The sequence below is a fragment of the Polypterus senegalus genome, chromosome 8 (genome assembly GCF_016835505.1).
Source record: "Polypterus senegalus isolate Bchr_013 chromosome 8, ASM1683550v1, whole genome shotgun sequence".
In the NCBI taxonomy this organism is placed as follows: Eukaryota; Metazoa; Chordata; class Cladistia; order Polypteriformes; family Polypteridae; genus Polypterus; species Polypterus senegalus.
Window position 1 is genome coordinate 8,619,188 of NC_053161.1, and position 26,069 is coordinate 8,645,256.

The 26,069-nt window shown below is 35.9% G+C and overlaps 1 protein-coding gene across 2 annotated transcripts in view; it reads left to right on the forward strand.

Annotated features, from left to right (window-relative positions):
- The window catches only part of slc37a3 (solute carrier family 37 member 3), a 60,953-nt gene that overhangs the window by 24,038 nt on the left and 10,846 nt on the right, over positions 1-26,069 (forward strand). For both annotated transcript variants that reach the window (XM_039760673.1, XM_039760674.1), the window contains 7 exons: positions 3,769-3,914; positions 4,494-4,590; positions 8,897-8,981; positions 13,751-13,935; positions 15,476-15,617; positions 17,374-17,475; positions 18,618-18,665. In XM_039760673.1, coding sequence (XP_039616607.1) covers positions 3,769-3,914; positions 4,494-4,590; positions 8,897-8,981; positions 13,751-13,935; positions 15,476-15,617; positions 17,374-17,475; positions 18,618-18,665 — 805 coding nt within the window. The remainder of the gene's footprint in view (positions 1-3,768; positions 3,915-4,493; positions 4,591-8,896; positions 8,982-13,750; positions 13,936-15,475; positions 15,618-17,373; positions 17,476-18,617; positions 18,666-26,069) is intronic.

The following is a 26,069-nucleotide window of genomic DNA, read 5'->3' on the forward strand; positions in this document are numbered from 1 at the left end:
GAAGTAGTGTGTTAAAGAGGCAATGAAAAAGAAAAGGAAACATTTTGAAAATAACTTAACATGATTGTCAATGTAATTGTTTTGTCACTGTTGTGAGTGATGAGTGTTGTTGTCATATATATATATATATATATATATATACACACACACATAAACATATATATATACATATCTATACATATACACATATATACACATACATATGCATACACACATACATACATACACACACATATATACACACAAATACATATATATATATATATACATACATACACACACACATATATAAACATATATATACATATACATACATATCTACATATATACACACACAGCTATTTCAGATCAGTGCAATACGCTGCTTGTTAAAACGGATAACTCCGCTCTTACGTGCAAGTCTGTGTGGATATTATGAACTATAGTATTTGTTCAAGTTCTATTTAAATTTTAAATAGAAGGAATTTTTATTTAGTCGACAGAAATATCTTTGGTAGGAATGGTAAAACAGACAGGAATATTATTCTGAATAAATCAACTCAAACCTTAAACAACTTATAATATTTTGCTCTCCATAAAAATATATCCTGTCTAAATTATACAAGTTAGAAATAAAGTAAACGTTAAAAGAACAAACATTCAAATTTCTTTACTCTTATGTAATTTTATATAAAAAATAAACTTAGATTTTAAATATCCCAAAAGATTTTGCTCTCCATAAAAATATATCCTGTCAAAATTATACAAATTCAAATATGAACATGCTGCATAACAAAACCTGGAAATATAAATAAAATGTGTTCCTTTCAGCAATAACAAATCAAATCATTCAGTTGTCTTTACTCATATGTCATTTTAGAGCTGGACGCCTGGCATCTTTTTGGCACAGGTTCGTTTCTGTTTGGTGTGAGGTTCTGTGTTGTGGAGATTCTCAGGATGGATTGAAGGTGCTCATCAGTGAGGCGACTCCTGTGTGCTGTTTTGTTAGTCTTTATCACTGAGAAGAGCTTCTCACACAGATATGTGCTACCAAACATGCACAAGGTTCGAGCCGCATGTAGACGGACTTTTTGTTCTTCAAAGTCACCAAAGCGCCGTGCAAACTCAGTGCGCTCAGTTTATCAGCAAAGTGCGATTTGGGAACACCGTAGTGACGACTTGGTTTAACATTACTTGGCAACAGGGAAAGTGGGGCAAGGTGCACTGGTGCATTTGTGTCTCCCATAAAAGCAGCTTCACTTGAAATCACTTTGTGATTGTGCACGGGTAAAACGTCCGCTGAAGTGTCAGATTCTTATTTAATTATTCTGCTTTCTGTATCTTCTGCATTGCATTCAGGTTACCCTGATGTTTTGTCTCATAGTGCCGTCTTAGATTAAATTCTGTAATTACAGCCACATTAGCTCCACAAATGAGACACACGGGTTCAGTAAACATATACTCAGCCTCCCATCGGTTTTAAAGGCTCTATTTTCAGAATCAACTTTTCTCTTCAGCATCGTGTGAGCTAGCTTCGCAATAACTTGCAGCATCATAAGCTAGACTTGATTAACGCGGTAAGTGTTGGCAAGGCAGCTGAAGCGCTGCATTATGGGATCTGTAGTTTATTGTGTTACCAGCGCTTCATATACCGGGCCATTAATAACAATAATACAGTATATAAAATGATCTCGGGGCGGATATAATTACACCGGGCGGATGTGGCCCTTGAGTTTGACACATATGGACTAAATAGAACTTGAAAAGATATATTTTTCAAATGTGATCGCGCAATTCAGATAGAGTTGACGCACTACAGCCTGCATGCCTCAATAAGTCATCCTCCCTCACTCTTACTTTTTACCGTTCATCTAATGAATACACTGAGTATGGCTTTACCAAAACAATCATTGATGGCGAATAAAGTATCCATTATTCGAGTATGTAGATCGGGATATATATATATACATATATATATACCCAGCGTATCATGAGAGAAGTAGTGTGTTAAAAAGCTAGAAAAGAAAAGGGAACATTTTAAAAATAACGTAACATGACTGTCAATATACAGTATTTGTTTTGTGAGTGTTACTGAGTGTTGCTGTCATCAAGGATTTGATTATCATTATTTCTTTCAATCAGGTTCGTATTTGTAGGATGTGTTGTGTTCAAGTTACATTCCGTGTTTGTCAATCGTTGTAAAGATGACAGGTTTCATTCATCGATTCGTTTCTTACTGCATCAATAAACAGCTCGTCTTCTTCTTTATCTGAGACCTGACACACTGCATGCACGGGTTTTTACACTGTCTTCCTTTAGCGGGACATTGACTTTTTCCACGTGTGCTTTGTTTCCACAGTAGCTGGATTTATGAATATGCTTGTATGTATCAGGCGCTTCATATTTTTGCTGCCTTTTCAATTGTGTAATTCGGTTTTGTTCAGCTCTTTGGAACTGTTGCTTTTTATCTGTGCACTGCGTCAGTTCACATGAGCCGCTCGGTGTACATGCATCGAAGGTTCCCAGCTGTGCTGGTGCCATCTCGTGCTATGTCCATGGCTGTATTTAATGTTACCTTAGTCCTGGCACTTAAAACTTTCTCTCGCAGTTTCGCTGAGTTTGTGTCAAACACCACCCTGACCATCTCATCTTCCTCTCCATAAGCACAGTCCTTCACCCGTGAATATTTAGTGGGAGTTTGCTATTGGATTGCCGCTGACGGACGGCCTTATATGGGCAGGCACTAAATTACAAACGCCAGCCGCAGCCCGTCTATGAACTTAATTTAAAGTGTAGGTTTACATCGTGCTTTGTTTCCGAAGTAGCAGAACTCATGAATATGGTAGTATATGTCACTCGCTCGCTTCTTATTGTTTCACTGCCTTCTCAATTATATAATGCATGTTTTCTTCAGCGCTTTTTGGAGGTCTTCCTGGTTTTCTATGTACTGCTTGATTACGTGGGAGGCGTGATGATGTCACACGAAACTCCGTCCCCACGGCGTTGAAGCTCATCTCCATTACAGTAAATGGAGAAAAACAGCTTCCAGTTATGACCATTACGCGTGGAATTTCGATATAAAACCTGCCCAACTTTTGTAAGGAAGCTGTAAGGAATGAACCTGCCAAATTTCAGCCTTCCACCCACACGGGAAGTTGGAGAATTAGTGATGAGTCAGTGAGTGAGTGAGTGAGTGAGTGAGGGCTTTGCCTTTTATTAGTATAGATTTAATAAAGCAGTTTTGTATCAGAATGTGTTTCCATCTCATTGATATGATTGTTATTAGCAGCCAGTGTACTTTGCTATTCAATGTAAATTAATTTCCAATAAAGTGATAACATTGCAAATTATAAGATTTACATTTTTACCTAACCTTGTTTGTTGGGAACTTGTAAACTTTGTGAAAAAAATGTTTCAAAATTTGTAAAGCCATTTATAGAGGGAATACATGAAACACTTTTATACATTAATATACTTACTACCTAAGTCAAGAAAAACGAAAAGAAAGATTACATTTATGTAAACTTAAGTTGCTTTTGGCAGTTCATCTATGATGAGTTACAGTAATTGGTTTCAGTGAAAACCTACAATTAATGTGTTCTTTGTTTAATGACTTTTCACATTGTATTGTATTTGTATCTTGATGTTTTTAAACAGAAAATTAAAATTTTATTATAATATATCTAAACAGTATTTTTAACTTACTAAACTTACTGTTTTTAATATAAAGTAACAGTATAAAAAGATTAAAAAAGATTTTTTCTAATTCCAGTTATTTTCTTTTAACAGGAATTTCTATTTGGGACATTGACAGAATGGCTCAGTTTTTACAACGTATATTTCTACAGCATCCTCTGGGGCGTAAATGGATTACTGCAGTCAACGTGTTGGCCCTGTGTTGTTGCTATCATGGGAAACTGGTTTGGAAAATCTGGGTATTTTTTCCCGTATACTTTTTGTAAAAAATCATTAAACAAATGGGATAATAGTTATAAAATATTGCTACAGTTTTGGTATGTATCTTGTAAATGTAGTGTTTTATGAATTACTAAGGGCAGCACGGTGGCGCAGTAGTAGCGCTGCTGCCTCGCAGTTAGGAGACCCAGGTTCGCTTCCCAGATCCTCCCTGCTTGGAGTTTGCATGTTCTCCCCATGTCTGCGTGGGTTTCCTCCGGGTACTCCGGTTTCTTCCCACAGTCCAAAGACTTGCAGGTTAGGTGCATTTGCGATTCTAAATTGTCCCTAGTGTGTGCTTGGGGTTTGGGGGTGTGTGTGCGCGCGCCCTGCGGCGGGCCGGCACCCTGCCCAGGGTTTGTTTCCTGCCTTGCGCCCTGTGTTGGCTGGGATTGGCTCCAGCGGACCCCAGTGACCCTGTAGTTAGGATATAGCGGGTTGGATAATGGATGGATGGATGGATGAATTACTAAAGATATGAGAAAAGCATAAAGAGAATATTTTTATGAATTGTTTGTTCACTCTTATTGTTTCTGTTTTATCTTTTAAATTTTTTCCAGTCGTGGCATTGTCTTTGGACTATGGAGTGCCTGTGCTTCTGCTGGAAACATCTTGGGAGCTTTTTTGGCTTCATGTGTTTTACAGTATGGATATGAAGTAAGTGGCTGTGCTGCATAAAGTGTTCAAATGAAAATCACTAGTTTTACCCAATAATTTTAATATACTAACTGGAAATTCAGTCACAGACCAAACAAAAGTATAAAAATACTGTAAAATGTATAATCAAAATGTGTGCCTCTGGTCCTGGAACTAATTCCATGTGTTGGCTGGAATGAATCTCAGGATGGGGTTCAATTATGCATTGAGTCCATTGTGCTTGAATTGGGAAGTGGATTGGAATGAAGGCTCAGCTGGTGGGAGGAAGATAGGCCAGGACAGTGAGAGAGAGAGAGTGGGATATGAGAAAGGGCATTGCTTTATTCTTCTTTTGAGGTAGGCAAGCCAAAAAGTTAAGATCAGAATTTCTCCAAAATAACAAAATAACATCAGGTTTTCAGGGTCTCCAGAGTATTAGTGTTTACTGCTGCGCCCCTTGGTAAAACACTGCTTGTGTTCACATTTTTTTCAATTACTTCCTGTATTAGATGTTTAAAGAATAAACTATTTTTGTATCTTCTGGACTCATTGACATCATTCTCTCCCTACAACGATTTATTTACTTATTTATTAATAAAAATGTAAAATATACATAAAAATATATACATGATCATAATAAGGTGTACATACACTGTGGCATGTTCTGGATAATATTTTACATTAAGTACCCCAAGTTTCAGCATGGTTGCAGAGACAATACCAATTAATTCTATTAGCATCAATACCCTTAAGCTAACATTGCTGCATGCCTGTGCTTTTCACTTAGTTAAGGGTTTATATGGATACAGAAGAAAATTCTGAGCACCATGGGACAAAACCAGGAAGTGCTGGGATCAGCTTGTGAAAAAACTTAAAAGAAAAATAGGACTTCTTAAAGTTATCATTGGGTTACCTTGAAAATGTATATGTCATCATCTTCTCTGGTGTTTTGACCCAGGAAAAATAATGGTGGTTTATAAAAAAAAAAAAAGATCCATCCATTTAGCAATTTTCTGGCCCACTTTGCTCAAATTAGGTTCAGGGTGACTGGAGTCTGTCTGTGTTACACTGGATAGAGCATCCGTATGGCACTGGAATCAATCCTAGATAGGTTGATAACCAAGTGCAATTACAGTGGAGTACAAAAGTATTCAATCCTCTTGAAAATCACCATAAATTCTGCATGACAAAAGATCTGTAAACATATTTACCCATTCTGTATTTTAAAAATATATTTACAAAGTCAAAACAAACCATTGTCTGTAGTTATTTAACTCAGGAAGAAAAACTCAGAAGTTAGTGTTTGCATAAGTATTCAAGCCCTACACATTAATCTTTGTTGAAGACCCTTTTGCTGCAGTAACAGCCTTAATTTGGTTGCGGTAAGTATGTACCAGTTTTGCACATTGTTCACGAGTGATTTTTTTCCCCATTCTTCTTGGTAGAATTTATAGAGATCTAGTAGGTTGGTGGGATGGCAACTCTGGACAGCAGTTTTCAAGTAGTGCCACAGATTCTAAATAGGATTTATATCAGGGCTTTGATGTGGCCATTCCAAAACATTTGCCTTTCCATTTCTGAGACATTCTAGTGTAGCTTTGGTCTTATACTTAGCATCATTGTCAGGTTGAAAGATGAATCTTCTCCCGAGCAATCAGTTCATACCAGACAGGAACAAATTCTCTTGCAATATTGTGCAGTATTTCTGTCCATCAATTGGAGCAAGATTCCCAGTCCCAGCACATGAAACGCATCCCCATAGCATGGTGCTGCCACCAAGAAAGTGACTTTGAAATGGTTTTATATATTTAGTAGACTTGTGTTTCTCTATAATCAGAAGTCTGACTTGATTCTAAAACGCTTTTGCCCTTATTTTAAAGCTTTTAACATAATGTACAACCTTACAGAGAGAGAGAAGAATTATTAACCCTCTCTATAAATATGCCTGACTGGAAAGGGTACAACTAACGTAGCTAAATACCAGAGACAAGTCCATACGTCTCAGCATTTCATTGTAACTTGTCAATATAAGAAGACAGTAGCCATTAGTGACTATGGCTAAACCCTTCATTTTTGGAGTCCCAACAGAAAAAGAGTAATGGTCAAGGAGATATCTGAAGTCATTCTTTTAAGGCACCAAAGAACAGATGACACAACAGATGCCAGGGTTTTTTTTTATCTGGGGAAGATTGGGTCAGGTTTATGGTATTCCATTACAAAAGTAATATATAATTTCCAGACTCACAGAATATATAACAATCATGTATTTTATCTTTCTATCCATGTGTGCTTTATGTTCAGACATAAATTATTTTAAAATGTTATACTTAAAATTCATTTTTTTTATTAAAATGAGATGCGTATCTGTAAAATAGTGTACATATCATCAAGAAAAAGTATATAGAGTGAATATACATTGAGAATTTAACTTTTTTAGTAGAAAGTAGTAAGCATGGCATATAGTGGTTTCATAATTGTGCAACCAACACTTGTTGCAGTTAATTTACTATCCAATATAGACAAAAACCATCTAAAGTTATATTCAGTATGTGTACTTTAATTAAAAAAGGTCTCATGATGTGCATAACTACTCAATATAGAAGAAATTATTACAAAGACTAAATTATCAACTTTCGCATGCAATCTGACAGTTTTTTTTACTTTTATTGCTAAGTTTCCATTATAAAAAATTAAACAATAATATTTAACAGTTGGCAAACACAATTATTCAAATGCATTGAAAGTAATCAATAAGTGTTTAAAGTATGTGTTTTTGTTTATAAAGAATGTTGGGAATACTTTTAGATGGAAACTGCTGGCATGAACAACTAACGATATGTATGCATTTTGGGGTACAGCCCAGACACAGACAGGTAGACATGATGTGTTACCACACACAAGTTTATTTACACTATTATGTACAATAGAGTGCACAAAACCCAGTGCTGCAGCACCAATCACCCCTTTAAGTCCAAGCCTCACAGTCCAATGCCTTTCTCTCTGGTCCGCCTCCACTCCTCTCCTCTCCTCTCCTCCAAGATTTCGTCCTTCTTCCACCCAACTCCAGCCATCGAATGGAGGGAGGCGGCCTCTTTTAACCACACCCGAATGAGCTGCAGGTGCTTCCTGATAAGCCTTTGCCGACACTCCCCAGGGAGCTGGAAGCACCAGCTGTGCACCTGGAAGCACTCCGGGTGTCCCTGATTCTCTTCCCCCCAGCACTTCCGGGTGTGGTGGAAGTGCTGAGGTCCAGGGCTCTCTAGGCATTGGGGCACCCCCTGGCGGTGACCACAGGCCCCTACAGGGTTGAGCTTCCAAGCTGTGTACCCATGGTCCCCAAAGCAACCGGGGCGGTCGCCCCCACATGGTCTGGGGAAGGTGCAAGCCCTCCTCCAGTCCTTCTGGGCGTCCTAGCCGGTTTGCCACCCCAGCCATCTCTGACAGTATTTAAAGTAAAATAAAAGAGGATCTGTCTTTACATGTACACACAGTGGCAAACATGTATGTCCCTGCCACTTACATGAAAAGGTGCACAATTTTGTAATTGCTCCACTAAACGCTTTAAATTGTAAGAAAAATTGATGATCTAAACATCTGTGCAATAAGAACAGAAATGGAAGCAGATTAAAACTAATAATAATAAATGGCAGATACTCTATGTAAATGTCCCTGTGGCAATACATTGCCTTTGTGGATACAATGATAACTGGATGTTGTGTTCTTGTAAGATTTTGAAATCAACCTCTTACATCTGGTTTTGAAGTGGCAGTGGTAGTGCTGATATCTCACAGTAAGGATACCAGGGTTCTTGTCCTGGGCCTTCCCTGTTTGGAGTTTGCATGTTCTCCCTATGTCCGCGTGGGTTTCCTCCCACTATCCAAAAGTTAGGTACGCTGCAGACACTAAATTGGCCCTAGTGTATGTTTGCTGTGGGTATGTGTATTCGCCCTGCAATGGACTGACACCCTTGTTTTTGCCTTGTGCCCTATGCTACCTGGATTAACCTCCAGCACAAACTTGGTCTCATCTTATATTTTCTTGTATAACTCCAGAAGGTAAGAAGCTTCTACACAAAGCAAAAGCAGACAACTGAAAGAAACCAGCCTTAAAAGTGTCAGTCATTTTCACTAAGTAATTTACTTTATGTTGTTTGTGTGGTAATGTGTTACACCTCAGTATAGTTTTACATGTAGGAGCAAAATTTAAAAATTTAAAGAGAGTAGTGTTCAAGTAGCTCTTTGAAACTTAGAAAAAATAAAGATTTACAGATGTCTTTTTTGGTTCATGTTTTTCCAGGCTGGTTCAAATTATATTCTTTATATTTTAGTATGCCTTCCTGGTGACCTCCTCTGTGCAGTTTGCTGGAGGAGTGGTGGTATTTTTTGGACTTCTGAGTACTCCAAAAGAAGTTGGTGAGTAAAGTACTGGAGTGTTTAGTTAAATAATCACAAAGATGCTTGAACAAATTAAGAGAATAAAGTCAAACTAATGAATGTAAATAGTTTCATAATCTCACAAATTTCTTTTCCAACTGCAGATATTTTTATCTTGTTAATAATGTATCTACTGTACCTAATACATATATTAAAAATAGAGTAGTTATTACTAAGTAAAACATTTTGTCAGCATTTTTCAATTTATTACAAAGCACTTATCATAATCTAATTTTTTATAACTTCTACTTTTGTGGCAATGTTATATTTATTCTTGTACTTAATTATTTTAAAATACTGTTATGACCCCTTTAATTAATTGAGGACAAAATCAGTTTTGGCAAAGCTTCATTGAGGCAGATAAAAAAAAAAACAGATACTGGCACCTTTGAGAATAAAGTTAAGTCTTTGATTTCTTTTGCTTATTATTATAATACCTAACAACTGTAGGACAGTGAAGTAGTATTAGAACAATATTAAATGTTCATATGTATGGAATAATGTGTATTCTGAAAGCATATACTATAGGGATTGTTGATTATATTTATGAGGTTTTCCTACTGTTGTTTAAAATGTTTAGTATTTTATAGTTTGCTATAAATTAATTAATAAATATTCATTATAACAGTTAAATAGATATGTAAAAATGAAATAACAAGCTTTAATAGCTTAAAGTTAAGTAGTAAATGTAAGCATTTCTGATCTGTGGAATATGTTTACATTAATGGTTATTATTAATAAGAAATGTACTGTGTCCCTGTACTCAATTCCACATGATGACAAAAAGAAAAATGTTTCAAACGTGACTCATTCTTATTTGGGTAGGATAATTTCATCTTTGTGATTTGACACTTTGTTCTAGATTCTATTAGCTCTTAGTCAGAAGCCGCATTCCTTGGCTTCTGTCTTGTATGTAGTTCCGGAATTTCCAGTGACGTTTACTATCCACTGTTCAACTGAAAAAAAAAAATCACTTGGATTAACTTTATTAATGTCTTTTAGAATTTTGAAAACCTGTATTAGATACCTAATTAACCTTTTCTGTTTGAGGGTATAAAGTTTCTTTTTCCTTGGTTTGACATCCTAGGACATGACCTTCAATCCAAGGATGGCTATGGGTAACTCTTCTGTTCTAATGCTGTTATGTCTTCTTTGTATTGTAATCTAGAATTGTACAATATTTCAGATACAGTATTCCAGATGCATATCTACGTACCATATTAAAGAGTTGCAGTGCAGCATTCTTTGATTTGATGTCAGTAGCTTTGGTGATGTAATGTAACATTTTATTTTGATTTTTAACTCTTTTATGTTAGCCATAACTCAGATCTTATGTTGGTGATAATATATTGAATAAAAAGGTTCCCATTAAAAGAGGAAAATTCTATTGGTAATATTTTTATTTTCATCTCAAAGACATACACACTAGGTTAAAACGAGGCTGTAAAATGCCCCAAAAAGAGTCAGCTATGAATACATTCATGAGTGTAACCTGCAATGTATTGACACCCATCAAGGACTGGTGCTTGTCTCATAACTTCCAGCCCTTGTAGCTCTTAATTGGATTAAGGTTCAATAGCTGATTCCTTAAATTATTATTTTTTATTTAGCAGACACCTTTATCCAGGGTGACTTATAAAGCAAGTCATAATGCAGACAAGAAAGATTAAAATCTGCAAGCATCAAAGCAACAGAGAACAAGATAAAAAAAACGAAGCAAGAGGGAGGATCAGTATCCTAAATGCTTTCTCAGTACAACAACGGCTATCCTGTAGAAGAGAAACTAAGCAGTTCTAGAGCAGTTAATGAAAAGGTTTGTTTTTAAAAGACACCTAAACATGAGTAAATTGGATACAGTTTGAACAGAAAAAGGAATATTATCTCATAGCTTTGGAACAGAGAAGCATTGATCGGTTGTGGTGTGTATGGCAAGTCAGGGAAGGATGGTCATCAGAAGACATGCAGAACCAGACTGGAGACTTCAAGAAGAAACATATGGAGAGACCAAAGACTGGAGATATTTAGGAGCAGAACCATTTAGAGATCCGTAAATCAAATTTCGAGTTTTCAGTTGGATCCTTGCAGCAACAGCCAGTGGAGAGACTGAAGCAGCAGAAGGAAGCCCTCCTGGAATAGAGTTGCAGTAGAGCAGCTGAAGGAGATCCAATGCGAGAACAAGGAGTTGCATGCCATGATTAGTGAGGAAGTGTTGAATCCTGTGAATATTGTGAAGAAAGAAATTACAGGACTGGGTCATTGAAGGAATATATTTAATGAATGAAAGCAAGGAGAGATAATCATGCCAAGTTTCCTGAACGTGAGTAAAGGTGAAAGAATGAAGAGAAAAGTCTTAGGAATGAGATTCAGAAGGCATGTACAATATATCTGACTTGGAAAGGTTAAGGTTAAGATGCTGATCATTTTTCCAAAATGAGATAGAAAAAAGAGAACTTGAGATCTGTGCTGAAACCTTTGGGTTGTTTGAAGGAAAAGAGAGGAAGATCTTTGTGTCATCAGCATAAAAGTGGTAGGAGAAGCAGTGACTAGAAATAACTTTGCCCAAGGAATGCACATAGAGAGAAAAGAGAAGTGAACCTAACACTGATCCTTGAGGCACACTGTGGACAGTTTCTTTGTAGGTAAAAAGCAGTTAGAGCCAGGATTTGGTCAGTAAGGTAGGACTTGAACTAATCCAAAGCAGAATCACTGATTCTAAATTTATCAAAGGAAGAGATAAGCAAGGTGTGGTTAACAATCCAAGCTGATGTAAAGTCAACATGGATAAGGACAGAGGAGAGAGAAGCAGCTCAAGCAAATATAGGAACATTTATGGCTGAAAGCAGTGCAGTCCCGGTAGATAGCCTCTCTTAATTCTGAATTGTGCAAGGGTCTATTAGATTGCTGTCAGCAAGAAAATTGGAAAGTTGTTTGTGGACTTTTCATTCTAGAGTCTTGGACAGGAATGGCAGGGAGACATGAAGGTAGTTCTCAACAGCAGATGGGTTGATAGAGAGTTTCTTAAGTATAGGGATCACATGAGACTTCATGAAATTAGTAGGGAAAATATCAGAGGTCAGTAAAGCGTTTAAAAAGAGAAGTAATCTAGGGGATCAATGAACTGAAAAAGTTGTGAAGGAATGGTGACCAAGGCAGTGTTGCTGGGACAGGCTTAGAAGTGTCAGAATCATTTACAGGAGAGAAAGAGAGAAGATGAGAATTCCACAGAGGTGTATCAGAGGATGTTTTGTGAAGTTTTGAACTATTTTTGGATGTCTGTGACTTTGGAAGTGAAAAAACGAGCACAATTCTTAAGAGAGATGATGATGGTTTTTGGAACAGCAGCAGGAGGACTTAAGAGAAACTTGAAGGTAAAGAAGAGGTGGAAAGCATTGCTTTCAGAGGATGCAATGAAGTTTTTAAAGAAGAATTTCTTTGCACATAGGAACCTATAATTTTCCATGAGGATTGCCTGGTTCTTATGGCAAGCACTTTTAGCAGAAAGCAGTTCACTGCGAGTAAGTAAGCTTCAGCTTATTCACCTCTCTTGTACATTTGGCAGCGTATTTTTGTGTCTGTCTTATGCACTTGATATGATTTAAGTATTTTATTCCGTGCATTCTCAATTACATTAAATTACTATTTTGGAATTGCAAGTGCAATTTGGCATCTTTAAAAAGCTTAAATAATGGCCTGTATCCAAGGTCATTTGATTCCTATTTGAAAGTGGTTGTCAAACTTTAAAAAACAGAGACATTTAAAAAAGATAAATCACACCTTATACAATATTAAACATAACACCTAAAGAAATGTTTTATATGTTTGTTGATTAACAGTTTTTTTGCTACCTGAATCTTGATATCCTTAATCAAGGAGATTTTAATTGATTGGCTCCTTTAGTGGCCACTCTATGTCTGTCTTTACATTTTGGAATCACTTTATTAGTTACCGAGTGTGCAGGAGCTTAACCCTGGAAGGGACGCCATTCCATTACTTGGCACATTCTTGTGCACACAACACTTAATTATGCGTGGATTACTTTGAGTTAACAATTATCCCAATGTGCATTTTGATATGTTTTTTAATACTAGGAAATATATTTAAAAGAATGGCATTTAATTTTAATGCTGATTAATGCTGATTTTCCTGCCATTTACACTTCCTTGAAAATTGTGCTCAACTTTCCTCAAAGCAGTGAAAAATAAAACTCCTAAGTATTCATTCATTTATTATCAACCTGTTTCTCCACTTTTGTACTGCATTAAACCTCATCACATACTTGAGTATACTTTTAACAGGTCAATTGATTTAGAGTCTCAAATTAATGTTACAGCATGTCTTTGGACTTTTTGTTTAAAGTGTTTTATTTTATTATGTTTACACATGAAAATGTGAAATATGTAGTTTCTGTTGCATTCACAGATAAAAGAAGAAAATCTTAGACAAATCTTTAAAATGTAATGAAATGCATAAATATTACTTCATTGGCAGTAATAACTCAAAAATTATACTAACAAAAATTAACACACAACATGCGTATTAATGCTTGCATAAACACAATATCCTGTGAATAACTAAGCTAAAACTTGTATAACTGCATTTTACCTTTAGGATCTGCTTTTTCATCATATTGTTGGAAAATTATTACATTTATAAATCTGACCATTTTTAGCTTTTGATTCAATATAGAGAAATGAATATTCTTTTATAGTGTGAAGCAATGAGTAAATGTTGCCTTCACGATCCACCAGGTCTTTGTGAACCTTCAGAGGAAGATGGTGAAGTTTCAGAATGTGAGGATAGCTATAGACCATTGATTAATGATGAGCTAGGAGAACAAGATGAAACACAATGCAACATCCAGTCGTACAACCACAAACAGAAGCCATCACCTGTGGGTTTTTTTCAGGCTGTTTGTCTTCCAGGAGTAATACCAGTAAGTCTGTGTTTGTTTTCACTTCAATCCACCTGCTAAGTGGTGATTATTACAAAATAGTGATATTGATTCTTTAAATGTGAGTCTTTGAGTTCCTTTTTAAAGTCTTTTTAACCCTTAGTTCAGAATGCTTAAATCCAGTATTGTTCTGTAGAACTGGTAATTGTTATTTGCAGTGATTGTTGAACTTTAGGAACTGTCCCCTTTACTTTGTTATTAAAAACTCCTTTAACACTAGAATTACCAAAGCCTGCGAAAAAACTTGTAAATCCATCCCACCTTAAATCCCATCGTACCTCTCCGTCAGTGTCTTTTGTCTTGTAAATGTGTGGATAAGAAGCAAGCAGCCTGCTATAACATCCCCCCACCGCAGCACAAAGTTTTCTCAGCTCAAGTCTGTTTACCTGCATGTCAGTTGTTTAGAGCAAGATGCTAGAGTTAACTGTGTTTTTCTTTTCATGAAACTGAAAAATAGATTCTTCTGTGCAGAGCATTGGTTTTGCCCAATAATTTCACTGTCAAAGAAGAAAATAGTCCATGCAAATAGCTGTGAATGAAGTTCAAAATAGCACTTCTATCCCAGTAAATGTTAACACATAAACCCATGAAAGGATAAGTACACACCACACTACATGGACGTTATTTGATTTTTATAAGACTTAATACTCTAAAATGTACTGTACATAAGTTAAAAACACCTTACAGATCCATTCCTGAAAAATAATTCTAATCTCTGGACCTTCAGTATTACTTTTCCATATTTTTCATTTTAAATTGTACATCAGGCAGGGGATGAATGGGCTGTCTTATGGTCTGCAATGTTGAAAGTTATTAAATTGAGTTGTATTTAAAATATAGATTCTTACAATCAAGCCTCAGAAATCATTGTACTATAACTGAAATGTTTTGTTCAAATCAGTTTATCAATTAAAGGGCACTTTAGTCCATTCATTTCTGTCTTGAGTGCACTTTCCTTTTTTATTTTTTTTTATTTTAGTCTCTATAGTGAAATAAACTTCCAGAAACGTGTTTTCCATGCTTATTAGGATTTGGGGGAAAATAAAAAAGAACGTTTTGGGTATTAAGGTGTAAATTGAGCTCACTTAGTTGAATGCTTTAAGATGTGAATTTTCACTTAGGCTGCACCTGGAAGGTGTCTAAACAGATTCTAGTAGTAGCAAGAGTTGTGCATGCTGTAGAGTAAGTACCTATATCTCATGCTGACATTGTATATGCCTTATAACCTCAAACTGCATAACATAAAAGAATATTAACAGTAGAAATATTTATGCTTGTCATACAGGTGCCCATGGTTTTAGATCAAAATTGCAAAAATATTATTCTGGGTATAACCACGTCATTTTGCTCTTTTCAGGATATATACTTAGAATCTTTTGACTTTAGCAGGGTAACTTATGGTATATATTCATTCTTTATATGTTGTTTGTTTTCTTTATGGGTACAAAGTAATCTTACATGATTAATTTATTTAGACTCAGTATCGTGTACTTACTTTTCCATGTCTTGTGATCTTTTCCAGTATTCTCTAGCTTATGCCTGCCTCAAACTCGTCAACTATGCCTTTTTCTTCTGGTTGCCATTTTACATGAGCAACAACTTTGGCTGGAAAGAAGCTGACTCTGACAAGTTATCTATCTGGTATGATGTAGGAGGCATCATAGGTAAAATATTTCTGTACGTTTTATTAGAACTTTGGAGTCAGAAACTAAGAACCTAAATTTAGTCAATATCTTAATCAGAGGTTAAAAATACATTGGAGTATCGAATTACCTGGTAATTTGTTGCTGGTATATTTCTCTATTTATTGTTAACCCACCAATTCATCAGTTTTCAAAAATCTAGTCATCATTTGACCTGACACATATATCATTGGCATGTGGAAGGAAACCAGAGTGTTCAAAGAAGAATTCATGCAGGAACAGAGAGAGCATGTAAATTCCTCACAGACTAGATATTAACTCATTTTTTCCTCCCTGTTATTAACTGAAAATAAAAACTTAAGTAAATAAATGATAATGAAGAAAAAATTAAGAAGACAAAATTTACTCAAAGTAAATTTGCATGTGAAGATAGCTAACATTATAGCATTTTTTCATCTTTTCGTTAGATGTTTATGGATGCTATATTACTCAGTATTATACTGTATTCCAAGTAAGCAGCTATACATCAATTTTTTCCTTAACTTGCTTAATACAAGTTAGAGTTGTGGTATGCTGACTTCTCTCTTGGCATCATTGAATATGAAACAGGGACAGTCCTGTGAGGATAAAAATGAGTTGCAGGGTACATTAATGCTCACATCTACACTCATTGCCAACATACCAATTTAGACTTGCTGCTCAAGTAGACTGCCCATCTTCTGTATATAAGAGTAAATCTATGGTACCAGGAGAAAAACAGTGCAGACACAATTGATGCCAACTTCCCTGACCTGTTCAGATTTAAACCCACTGTCCTGGAGGTATGAAGCAGCAGCAGCACTCTACCCAAGTACAGTATATGCCATACTTTTTCAATATATCCAGTAGGATCAGGACATGTTGATCAAAATATTCTAGGCAGATTTTTCAAATGCTTTTAAACTTATCCTTTAATTAAGATTAGTTACCTGAGTCCATGAAGCTTTAAAACAAAATTACTAAATGAAATGTTCTTTTGACATATGAGCTTATTTTACCACTTAACAGGATAATGATCAATAACTCTAACTTATTTTTTATGTCTATTGCCTTTAAAAATTGATACTTTGATGCATTACATATAAAAGTTAAAAAATAATCTCATAAATGTAAATTTAACTGTCACTTTCCTATAGCTAGTCCTGTAAACTATTTTTTCTTACATTGTTTCAGTAGTTGAGATTTTAGTAATAATTTCTGCCTACATTTTGTATTGTAGTATATAATGATAATTCAGTGCTCATCTCTTAATTTAAACTTGTTATTGGTGAAGACATTTTTGTCTGTTGCACTTTGGTAATCTGCTGCTGACCAGCAGGTATCACAAATTTATGTTGCCCAAAATAAAATCTTCTTATTTTAAAAACTTCATCCATTTAAAACATTTTTGGAAATGCAAGGCTGGTATAAGATATACAGTATTGTCAGTGACCTTATTTCATTTTAGCTCACTGCAAAAGTAGGAATTATGAAAGAGATACAGTATATACTGGGTATTTTAAAAAATTCAAACGGTGGATATGACAACATTTGTGGTATTGACACAAGCACTAATTAGTGAACTTTTAACCTTAAAGCTGTTTCTGAAATTCACTGGAAACCAATGTGGTCTATCCAGGTGGAAAAAATGCAATTTGTATGTTATCAGGGTCTGCACTTTACCAATAATATTTTTAATAGATTATCATTTCAATTATACTGTAATATACACTGAATTTAATGTATATCTTTCCTGTAGGTGGGACTGTGCAAGGTTTGATTTCAGATATGCTGCACAAGAGAGCTCCTGTTTTAGCCATCAGTTTAATCTTAGCTATTGGATCTGTAATAGGATACAGCCGTAAGTTATTATTTAATTATTCTTTTTATGGGGTCAATAGTCAATGAACTATCTCAAAACATATTATATTACTTGATTTTTTGGATTTAGCATCTTTATTACTGGAGACCATTAAAAATGAAGTCTTTATATTGGTTGCAAGTATCTTAGATTATATAATATAAATTAAATATACATTCTCTTGCTTCTATTGTAGATTTTATCATTTGGAATGTCCTTTAAATTCACAATATTGAATTATGTAACTCTCAGTGGGGTCTTCTGCAAGACTTCCTGATACTCTAAAATATAACCTTAAGTAATTTTATTAATGATTTTCCTATCCCATGTCTCCATTTTAGTATAATGTTACATATTTATTGTTCCAAATAAGTTAATTACGCATCAAATGTAAACTCATTTGTCATATTTGTATGTTAAACTTTTACATTTCTGTTAAATTTAATATAAAAACATAATGGAAGCATTTTGACACTCCAGCACCAAAGATATTCAGCTTGCAAATGCTGGCAAGATGTGCACATTTTATTAGATGCTGAAGATGTAGTATATATTGATTACATACTTGAAGAGTCCCACACACTTAGTCAGTTTTACCCTGATTTATTTTTCTGGCAGTCAATCAGAGTTAAGAAGTAAGCATCCTTTTTTGCTTAATGGCAATGCCCCCATTCACACGGCAAGGGCAACTAAGGCTGCTCTGCAAAATTGTGGATTTGAAAAGATCTGTATCCACCCTGCTCTCTAGTTCTGGCTCACCTCTGAATGCTAACAGTTCCTGTGTCTGAAAGGCTAGCTTTGTTGGATACCCTGTGCAAAACATGAAGACGTCAAGTCAGTTGCAATAGAGTGATTGTCCAAGCAAGACAAAGTGTTTTATTTGAGTAGCATAGAGTGACAGTTTTTTAAGTGCCAATATGGATTGTGCTGAAAAAATGAAATGTTTTTGATTTGCTGTTGTTTTACTTAATAGACCAGGCTCAATACATTTTAATCACCATGTATATAAAAATATATACATATTTGCATAAATAATATATTAATAATATATATAACTAAGATAGATTTTTGCTTTTATGAAGGTTCCTTATTTTGTCTATAATTTCACATATATAATATATAGGATTTCATTCATTTTGCAGATTCCCCAAATAATCAAGCTGTGAATTCAGTCATTCTTGCGATAACAGGTGAGTAAGAATTTATTTTATACAATATTTAATGATATATGAAAATGTAATGGAAACTGGATGGCTGCTTAAAGCATCAGCCTGGTATTTGCGACTTACATCTTGCAAATCTGTTGCTTTTCCTGGATACAACCTTTTTTCAATGCCATCTGCCACTTGGGACATCAAAACAGCAAATTCAAAAGTGATAGGTTCACATAAGAAACCCCACTGGTCCTGAGTCAGCAACACTAAAGATGATGCAGAACACAGGTTATGAACTTGAGTTCTGGAATAAGCATCTGTGTTGACTAAATTAATTCATATACTGGCCTCTAGTAATTACAGGCTGTGGCACTAAGGCTGGAGAAAACCATGACTAAATAAGTTATGTTATGAATACAATCCAACAGAATGCATTGGGGTGCAGAAAAAGTAATATTGGCTTAGCAGGTTTAGCTGTAGATCCTGGTGGGGATGACTCCAGATGTTATCCTTTAATAGAATACAGAAAAAGATTTTCCATGTTGAAATATAGTAGTGTTTAAGTTAATGAGCATAATGCTTATACTGTATAACTTGTTTTACCACCAGGTCTCAGGTCTTAATAGTTTGCTTTCTCTACAACACCAGCATGTTCTGTGTACTGAAAGAGTGTTGTCTAATATCATTTCATACCTATAGGACAACTAAACTCTATCTTTCCCTACTTCATGTGCAGTGCACTCAAAAAATGAAGCTACTTATCCCTGTCGTACGTGTGTCTATGTCACCAAACCAGACTACTTCTGAATTGTTGTTGAAAGTCTAAACAGCACCTTTTGTTTCAAATACAAAAATGAGTCATTAATTATTACGTCCACAGATGTTCAGTCCCAGATTGGAAAATATGATACATAAGCCAAACCAAACGTCTTCTACAAGTTCCTTAAATTTACTCTTATCTCCTTATCTGACATCCAAAAATTTAAGTTTGCCAAAATCAATAAAAGTACCTACTGATGAAAATACAATACAATAATACAATACAGTTTATTTTTGTATAGCCCAAAATCACACAGGAAGTGCCGCAATGGGCTTTAACAGGCCCTGCCTTTTGACAGCCCCCCAGCCTTGACTCTCTGAGAAGACAAGGAAAAACTCCCAATAAAACCTTGTAGGAAAATGGAAGAAACCTCGGAAAGGCAGTTCAAAGAGAGACCCCTTTCCAGGTAGGTTGGGCGTGCAGTGGGTGTCAAAAGTAGGGGGTCAATACAATACAATATACAGAACAGAACAATTCCTTAAGACAGCATAATAATAAAAATTTTAGAAGTACGGTTTAACAGTAGATGATGTGACATAATTAGGTTTGGATATTTTTAGAGTCCTGGAGACCTCATCCATCTAGCTGCTCCCCATTTGGCCATGCCACGGCTGAAACGTTGCTCGATGAAAGGACCCTCTTTCCCATGATTCCTGTGATCCTCCATCAGGGATGACTTTACCATAGGCAGGCAAACAACTTGGCAGGTGGGCGTGGCACCAATGCCACATTTGGGTACCGAGAAAAGAAACAGAATAGGTGAGGGTTAGTATTCAAATATAATTATCATGTTACTTATGTTATAGTGCTAATGACTAACAACAGAGATGCAGTATGTACAGTTAATCAGCAGCTCTAGTCAGGATATGCTAAACTGAAGTAGTGAGTCTTCAGCCGGGATTTAAAGGCTGAGACTGAAGGGGCATCTCTTATGGAAGCAGGAAGACCATTCCACAGTTTAGGGGCCCTGTAACTAAAAGCTCGACCTCCCACTGTTATTTTATTAATCCTTGGAATCCTAAGCAGACCGGCATCTTGAGATCTTAATGTGCTCAGGTTTGTAAGTCATGATAAGTTCAGACAAGTAAGCGGACCTTGGCCATTTAATGCTTTATATGTTAAAAGGAGGATTTTGAAATCTGCCCTAAACTTAACTGGGAGCCAGTGTAAAGATTTAAGAACTGGGGTTATGTGTTCATATTTTCTTGTTCTTGTAATAATTCTTGCAGCGCATTTTGGATTAACTGGAGGCTGTATAGAGAACAGTTTGAACAGCCAGTGAACACCGCATTGCAGTAGTCAATCCTACTAGAGATAAATGCATGAATTAATTTCTCACAATCCTGTTTATTTAGAAAGCCTTAATTTCCTAACATTTTTAAGATGGAAAAACATGTTTTGGACGACTTTGTAATATGCTTTAAATGACATGCTAGAGTCAAAGATAACTCCTAGATTGCGGGCTGATTCAGTAAAATTAATTGGGATTCCAACTGAGTTAAATGACGACAAAATATTGCTGTGATCAGCGTCATTCCCTCCAACAATTAACATCTCTGTTTTATCTGTATTTAAAGACAAGTAGTTCTCATTCATCCATTCCTTTAATTCACTAACACAACTAATTAAAGACAACATCGGAGAAACTTCATTTGATTTAAATGAAAGGTATAACTGGGTGTCATCTGCATACGAGTGAAAATTAACATTATGTTTCCTAATGAGAGATCCCAGTGGAAGCATGTAAAGTGAAAACAGTAAAGGTCCCAGTACTGAGCCCTGCGGACACCATATTGAACTTCTGTGTATAATGATGGAGTACTGTCTGCACATTTCTGTACATACTGGAATCGATTTGATAAATAAGAACTGAACCAAGCGAGCACGGGCCTGTAAGCCCAACATCGCTTTCTAGCCTGTGCAGTAAAATAGAATGGTCAATGGTGTCAAATGCTGCACTTAAGTCCAACAACATAATTACAGTGGAATTTCCTTCATCAGAGGATATCAGAATGTCATTTACAACCCGTGTTAGTGCCGTTTCTGTACTATGACCAGTGCGAAAGCCAGACTGGAATTTCTCAAATAAATTGTAATGCGTAAGGTGTGACTGAAGCTGACTGGCGACTACTTTTCTAGTATTTTAGAGAGAAATGGTAAATTTGAAATAGGCCTATAGTTATTTAGTATGTGTGGGTCTAGGTCTGACTTTTTAAGTAAAGGTTTAATGACTGACACTTTTAGTGCATCAGGTACTGTGCCATGCAGTAATGAACTATTGATAATGTTAGAATAGGCTGCAAGAACATCCATTGCACTTTTACTAGTTTTGTTGGCACTGGATCTAGGGAACAAGTAGTGGGCTTCATTTTAGTAATTAAAGTTAAGACTTCCTGTGAGTTACAGGATTAAAATTATTAAAGTGCTGAATGCAATGTGGCAGGGTCTGCTAAGCTAGTATTTGGTTTGTACTGTGATGCTGAGATCTGGGATCTTATATTTTTAATTTTCTCATTGAAGAAGTTCATAAAGTCTGTACTGCTAATATCTGTTGGTATTTTGCACTGTTGATCTGAATTCCCATTTGTTAATTTAGCCACTGCTCTAAAAAGTACCCTAGGATTTTTATTATTGCTATCTATTAATGTAGAATAGTATTCTGAGCGAGCTTTAAAGAGGGCTTTTTATATTTATTACACTCTCTGTCCATGCAATTTGAAAGACATGTAGCTTTGTTGTTCTCCATCTGCTCCAGTTTTCGACACTCTAATTTAAGAGCTCGAGTATTTTCATTAAACCAGGGAGAGTTTCTATGTGCTTTGATCACTTTTGTTTTAGGGGAGCCACTGTGTCCAGAGCATCTCTCAAGGTCACATTATAATGTGATATTAGCTGATCTAAATTGTTTTCCACGTTTACATTTGATGTTAACTGATCTAAATGGTTTTCCACAATTACACTCGACTTACTCAAGGTATCTATAAATTTTGAAGCAGAATTACAATCTAGATGTCGCACTGTCTTTGTTTTAATCTGCGAGTGCTGGCATGGGCAGAACTAAATCAAACGTAATTAAGAAGTGATCGGAAATAACTACATTTAATGGAGTAATATTTAAATTTTGAATTTCAACTTTGTAAGTTATAATTAAATCTAATGTATGGTTATGATTATGAGTTGGACCTTTGACAATCTGACAAAATCCTACTGAATTTAACAAATAAGTAAAACATTTGCTAAAAGTGTCAGTTTCCACATCAATGTGTACATTAAAATCCCCATCAGAACTACGTGATCATAATTTATAGCCAAATCAGACAGAAGGTTGCTAAATTCAGTCATGAACAATGAATATGGCCCTGGTGGTCTGTAGACTAGCACTATAATTGTGTTGGAATCTGTTTTAATATTTAAAATGAATGCCTCAAAGGATGTAAAGTTGCCTAAATTTTTAGGAGTGATTTGCATTTTGTTACAATGAATTATTCCAAGGCCTCCTCCTCGACCAGAATCTCTAGACTTATGAAGGAACGAGTATCCATCTGGTGACGCCTCAGCTAGGGAACAGTGTCACATTTACTAAGCCAGGTTTCAGTAAGAAGACACAGATCAGATTTTGTACTTAATATTATATCATTTACCAAAACAGCTTTAGTGCCAAGAGAGCGAATGTTCAATAAACAGCATTTAAAACTGCATGGTTCTTTCTGAACTGCTGATATATTTTTTGTTTTAATTTGAATTAAATTTCTATTACAGATGCCCCTGGTGGAGTGTCTGGTTTTATCCCTTGGTCTAATTATACACCTTATTTTTGGTTATCAATTAATTTATGGTTTGTATCAAGACTAAATTTACTGGATGCCCCACAACAGGGATTATGGGTAACAGCTTCAGGAAAATAACAGGTGGGATAAAGAACAGCCTGTGATTTAAGATCACATGACTGCGGCCTGGATGGTGCTCTAATCAGTCAACCAGGCAGTTTTGCTGCCATATTTTGGGATAATAAATAAGATCCCCTCCAATTAGGATGAAGACCATCTCTTCTGAAAAATCCAGGCCTTTCCCAAAAATCATCCCAATTGTTCACAAATGCTATGCTTTTATTTGCACACCAGGTTTCTAGCCAGCAGTGAAAGGAATGCAATCTACTATAAATCACATCCCCTCTATATAATCTTGGTAAGGGACCAGATACAATTAAATTCCGACATTTTGTTTTAGCTTTGGTGCATAGAGAGATGAAGTTCCGCTTTAATACCTCAGATTGCTGTAAATAAATATCATTAGTGCCGACATGCAGCAATAAGGTAGATACTTCATCGTCGGCAACACGGTCCAATGCGGCCTTTATGCCAGAAATCTTGGCCCCTGCAAGGCACTTAACATTAACTGCTGGTTTAACATAGTTTGGAATTCTAACATTCCGCACTATGGAATCGCCAATTATGAGCACAAAATAGATATAACTAATCATTTCACATTCCTTTTGGTCTCTAAACATCATACTTCTCGTACAACAAATGTTTAGCATGTAAAAATAGCATTTATCATTCGAAAAATGTGTAACATCTAGATTATTTTAATAGTTATTGCTTTACAACATATATATGAAAGGGTATTTTCTTTACATTTAAAACAGCCAACAAAAAAGTGTAGATGTTTTGCAGGTCTTCTAGGCTAAGTTCAGCTTTTAGATGAGTTGATTAGTACAAGCAGCAAAGCAGCCTGCAATCCCATAGAGCCCCTGCCCACTGCCATAGCTCAATTCACAAAGAAGGTTCTCAGTGCTCAGTGTTTATCTTGAAGTGAAGTGCCTGGAGTTGTAAATAATATATTGTCATTTGGAATACATACATTTCATGTGTGTTTGGTGTCTACAACAATCTATGTAAAAACATTGTTAAAACAGAAATGTTTTCCATGTCTCTTTATTATAAAAGTAAATCCTGGGACGAGACTTTCTCAGAGATAATTTCAACTCCCGCAAGAGATAATTTCATGTCCCATGAAATGAGACTTTTTGCCAAGAGATTTTCACAAGTCCCACCCTCCTCTCAAACATTTACAACCACGTCCACGGTCCAATCACTTCTTATTCATGTGAACGATATTGTCCGACACAGTTTCTGCGCTCTCGGCTCCAAGCAGGGTCGGAAATAAAAGACAACGTAGAACATTGTAAAGAGATTCAAAAATGTTGCTGCGATACACATGCAGAGCAGGTTAGAGATTATGAAAGTACTAAAATTCTAAAGTCTTAAAAAACTGATAGTAAAGATCGCATTAGCGCTAACAAACAGAAATTATTACTCGGTGAAATAACGAATCAGTGAAAAGAGATTAAATATATGGACATAGGTGGTATGAAAGAAGTATGTAGATTTTGTTTGGCTTTAAACTTTAAGTCGGAGACTTGTAGATCATCTAATTCGTGTTGCCATCAGGGAAAAGTATTCATTGTTTCTTCCCAATCAAGAGGCTTATCCACGAGAATTAAAAGATTTGTTGTTTGGTGAAAGTGAAATCTAAATACGTAAGCGGCAGAGACGTGAAGTGGCTGGTGCATAACGCAGGCCAGGGGGTTGGTGAGCGAAGCGAGCAGCGGGCAAAGCCCCCTAGTTTTAGTAATAATTGACAAAATGTAGACATAAAGTATATAATTTGTGAAGCCTGAAGTCCAAATAACAAATAAACACTTTTACAAAATGTACAAATATAACAAAACAAGTGTACCTTTATTCAAGAATATAACTGAAGAAAAAGAAAGCAGGTTAGGGTAAGCTATTGATTTGAAAACATTATCAGATCTTGTGCATGAACAAGACTGGGACTGGGAAAACTTTGGACGTGGGTGTAAATGGTGTGTGTGACTGAGAATGATTGTAGATGTGAATTTTTTTTTTATTCAGTTTTATGGTTGAGTTTTCCTGCTCACGCTGAATTAGTATGCTCCTTCTGGTCCATGATGTCAAAGCCGCACTAACAAAAAAGAGAGACATAGGTATATGTGACATTTGGAATAATTCATTTTATAACCTGTATAGTACATTTCAGAAACATTCTTACACTAATGAAACATTATATTCATTCACATACCTTGATTCTGTTGTAGTCAGTGGCCGCGTTTGTTTATTTGTTTTTTTTTCCCCCTTGCTCTTGCCCAGTCTCTACATGCTGGTGCACTGTGGTGTTTCTTTTGTACTCCAGGAGATGCAGAGGACAAAATAGTACAGTGATGTCAGTTCCGCGCTATATACAATCATCAAACTCAAGTGTTAATAGTTCCCACACACCCAAGGACTGTCCTTCCTACATTTACGACATGTGTACCTGTTGCAATGTATACACCTCCCTATGCTGTGGTTCTTATTACACTGAATGAGCACCTGACACTGAACTTTCTTTCCTGGGGGAAGTGGAGGTCTAGGAAGAGAAGCTTGTCGATGTTGCATCCTCTTTTCTTTTTCCATCACCTTTTCTTGTAAGAAGCAATGACGAAGTTCCTCTGCAACGTGAGCCATGAACACTGTTCCATTCTCAGTGGACCCTGTGGATGCCTTGTACAGCACATGTGCATTCAACCCTATATTTGTGTGTCAGCTTTTATCCTGCCA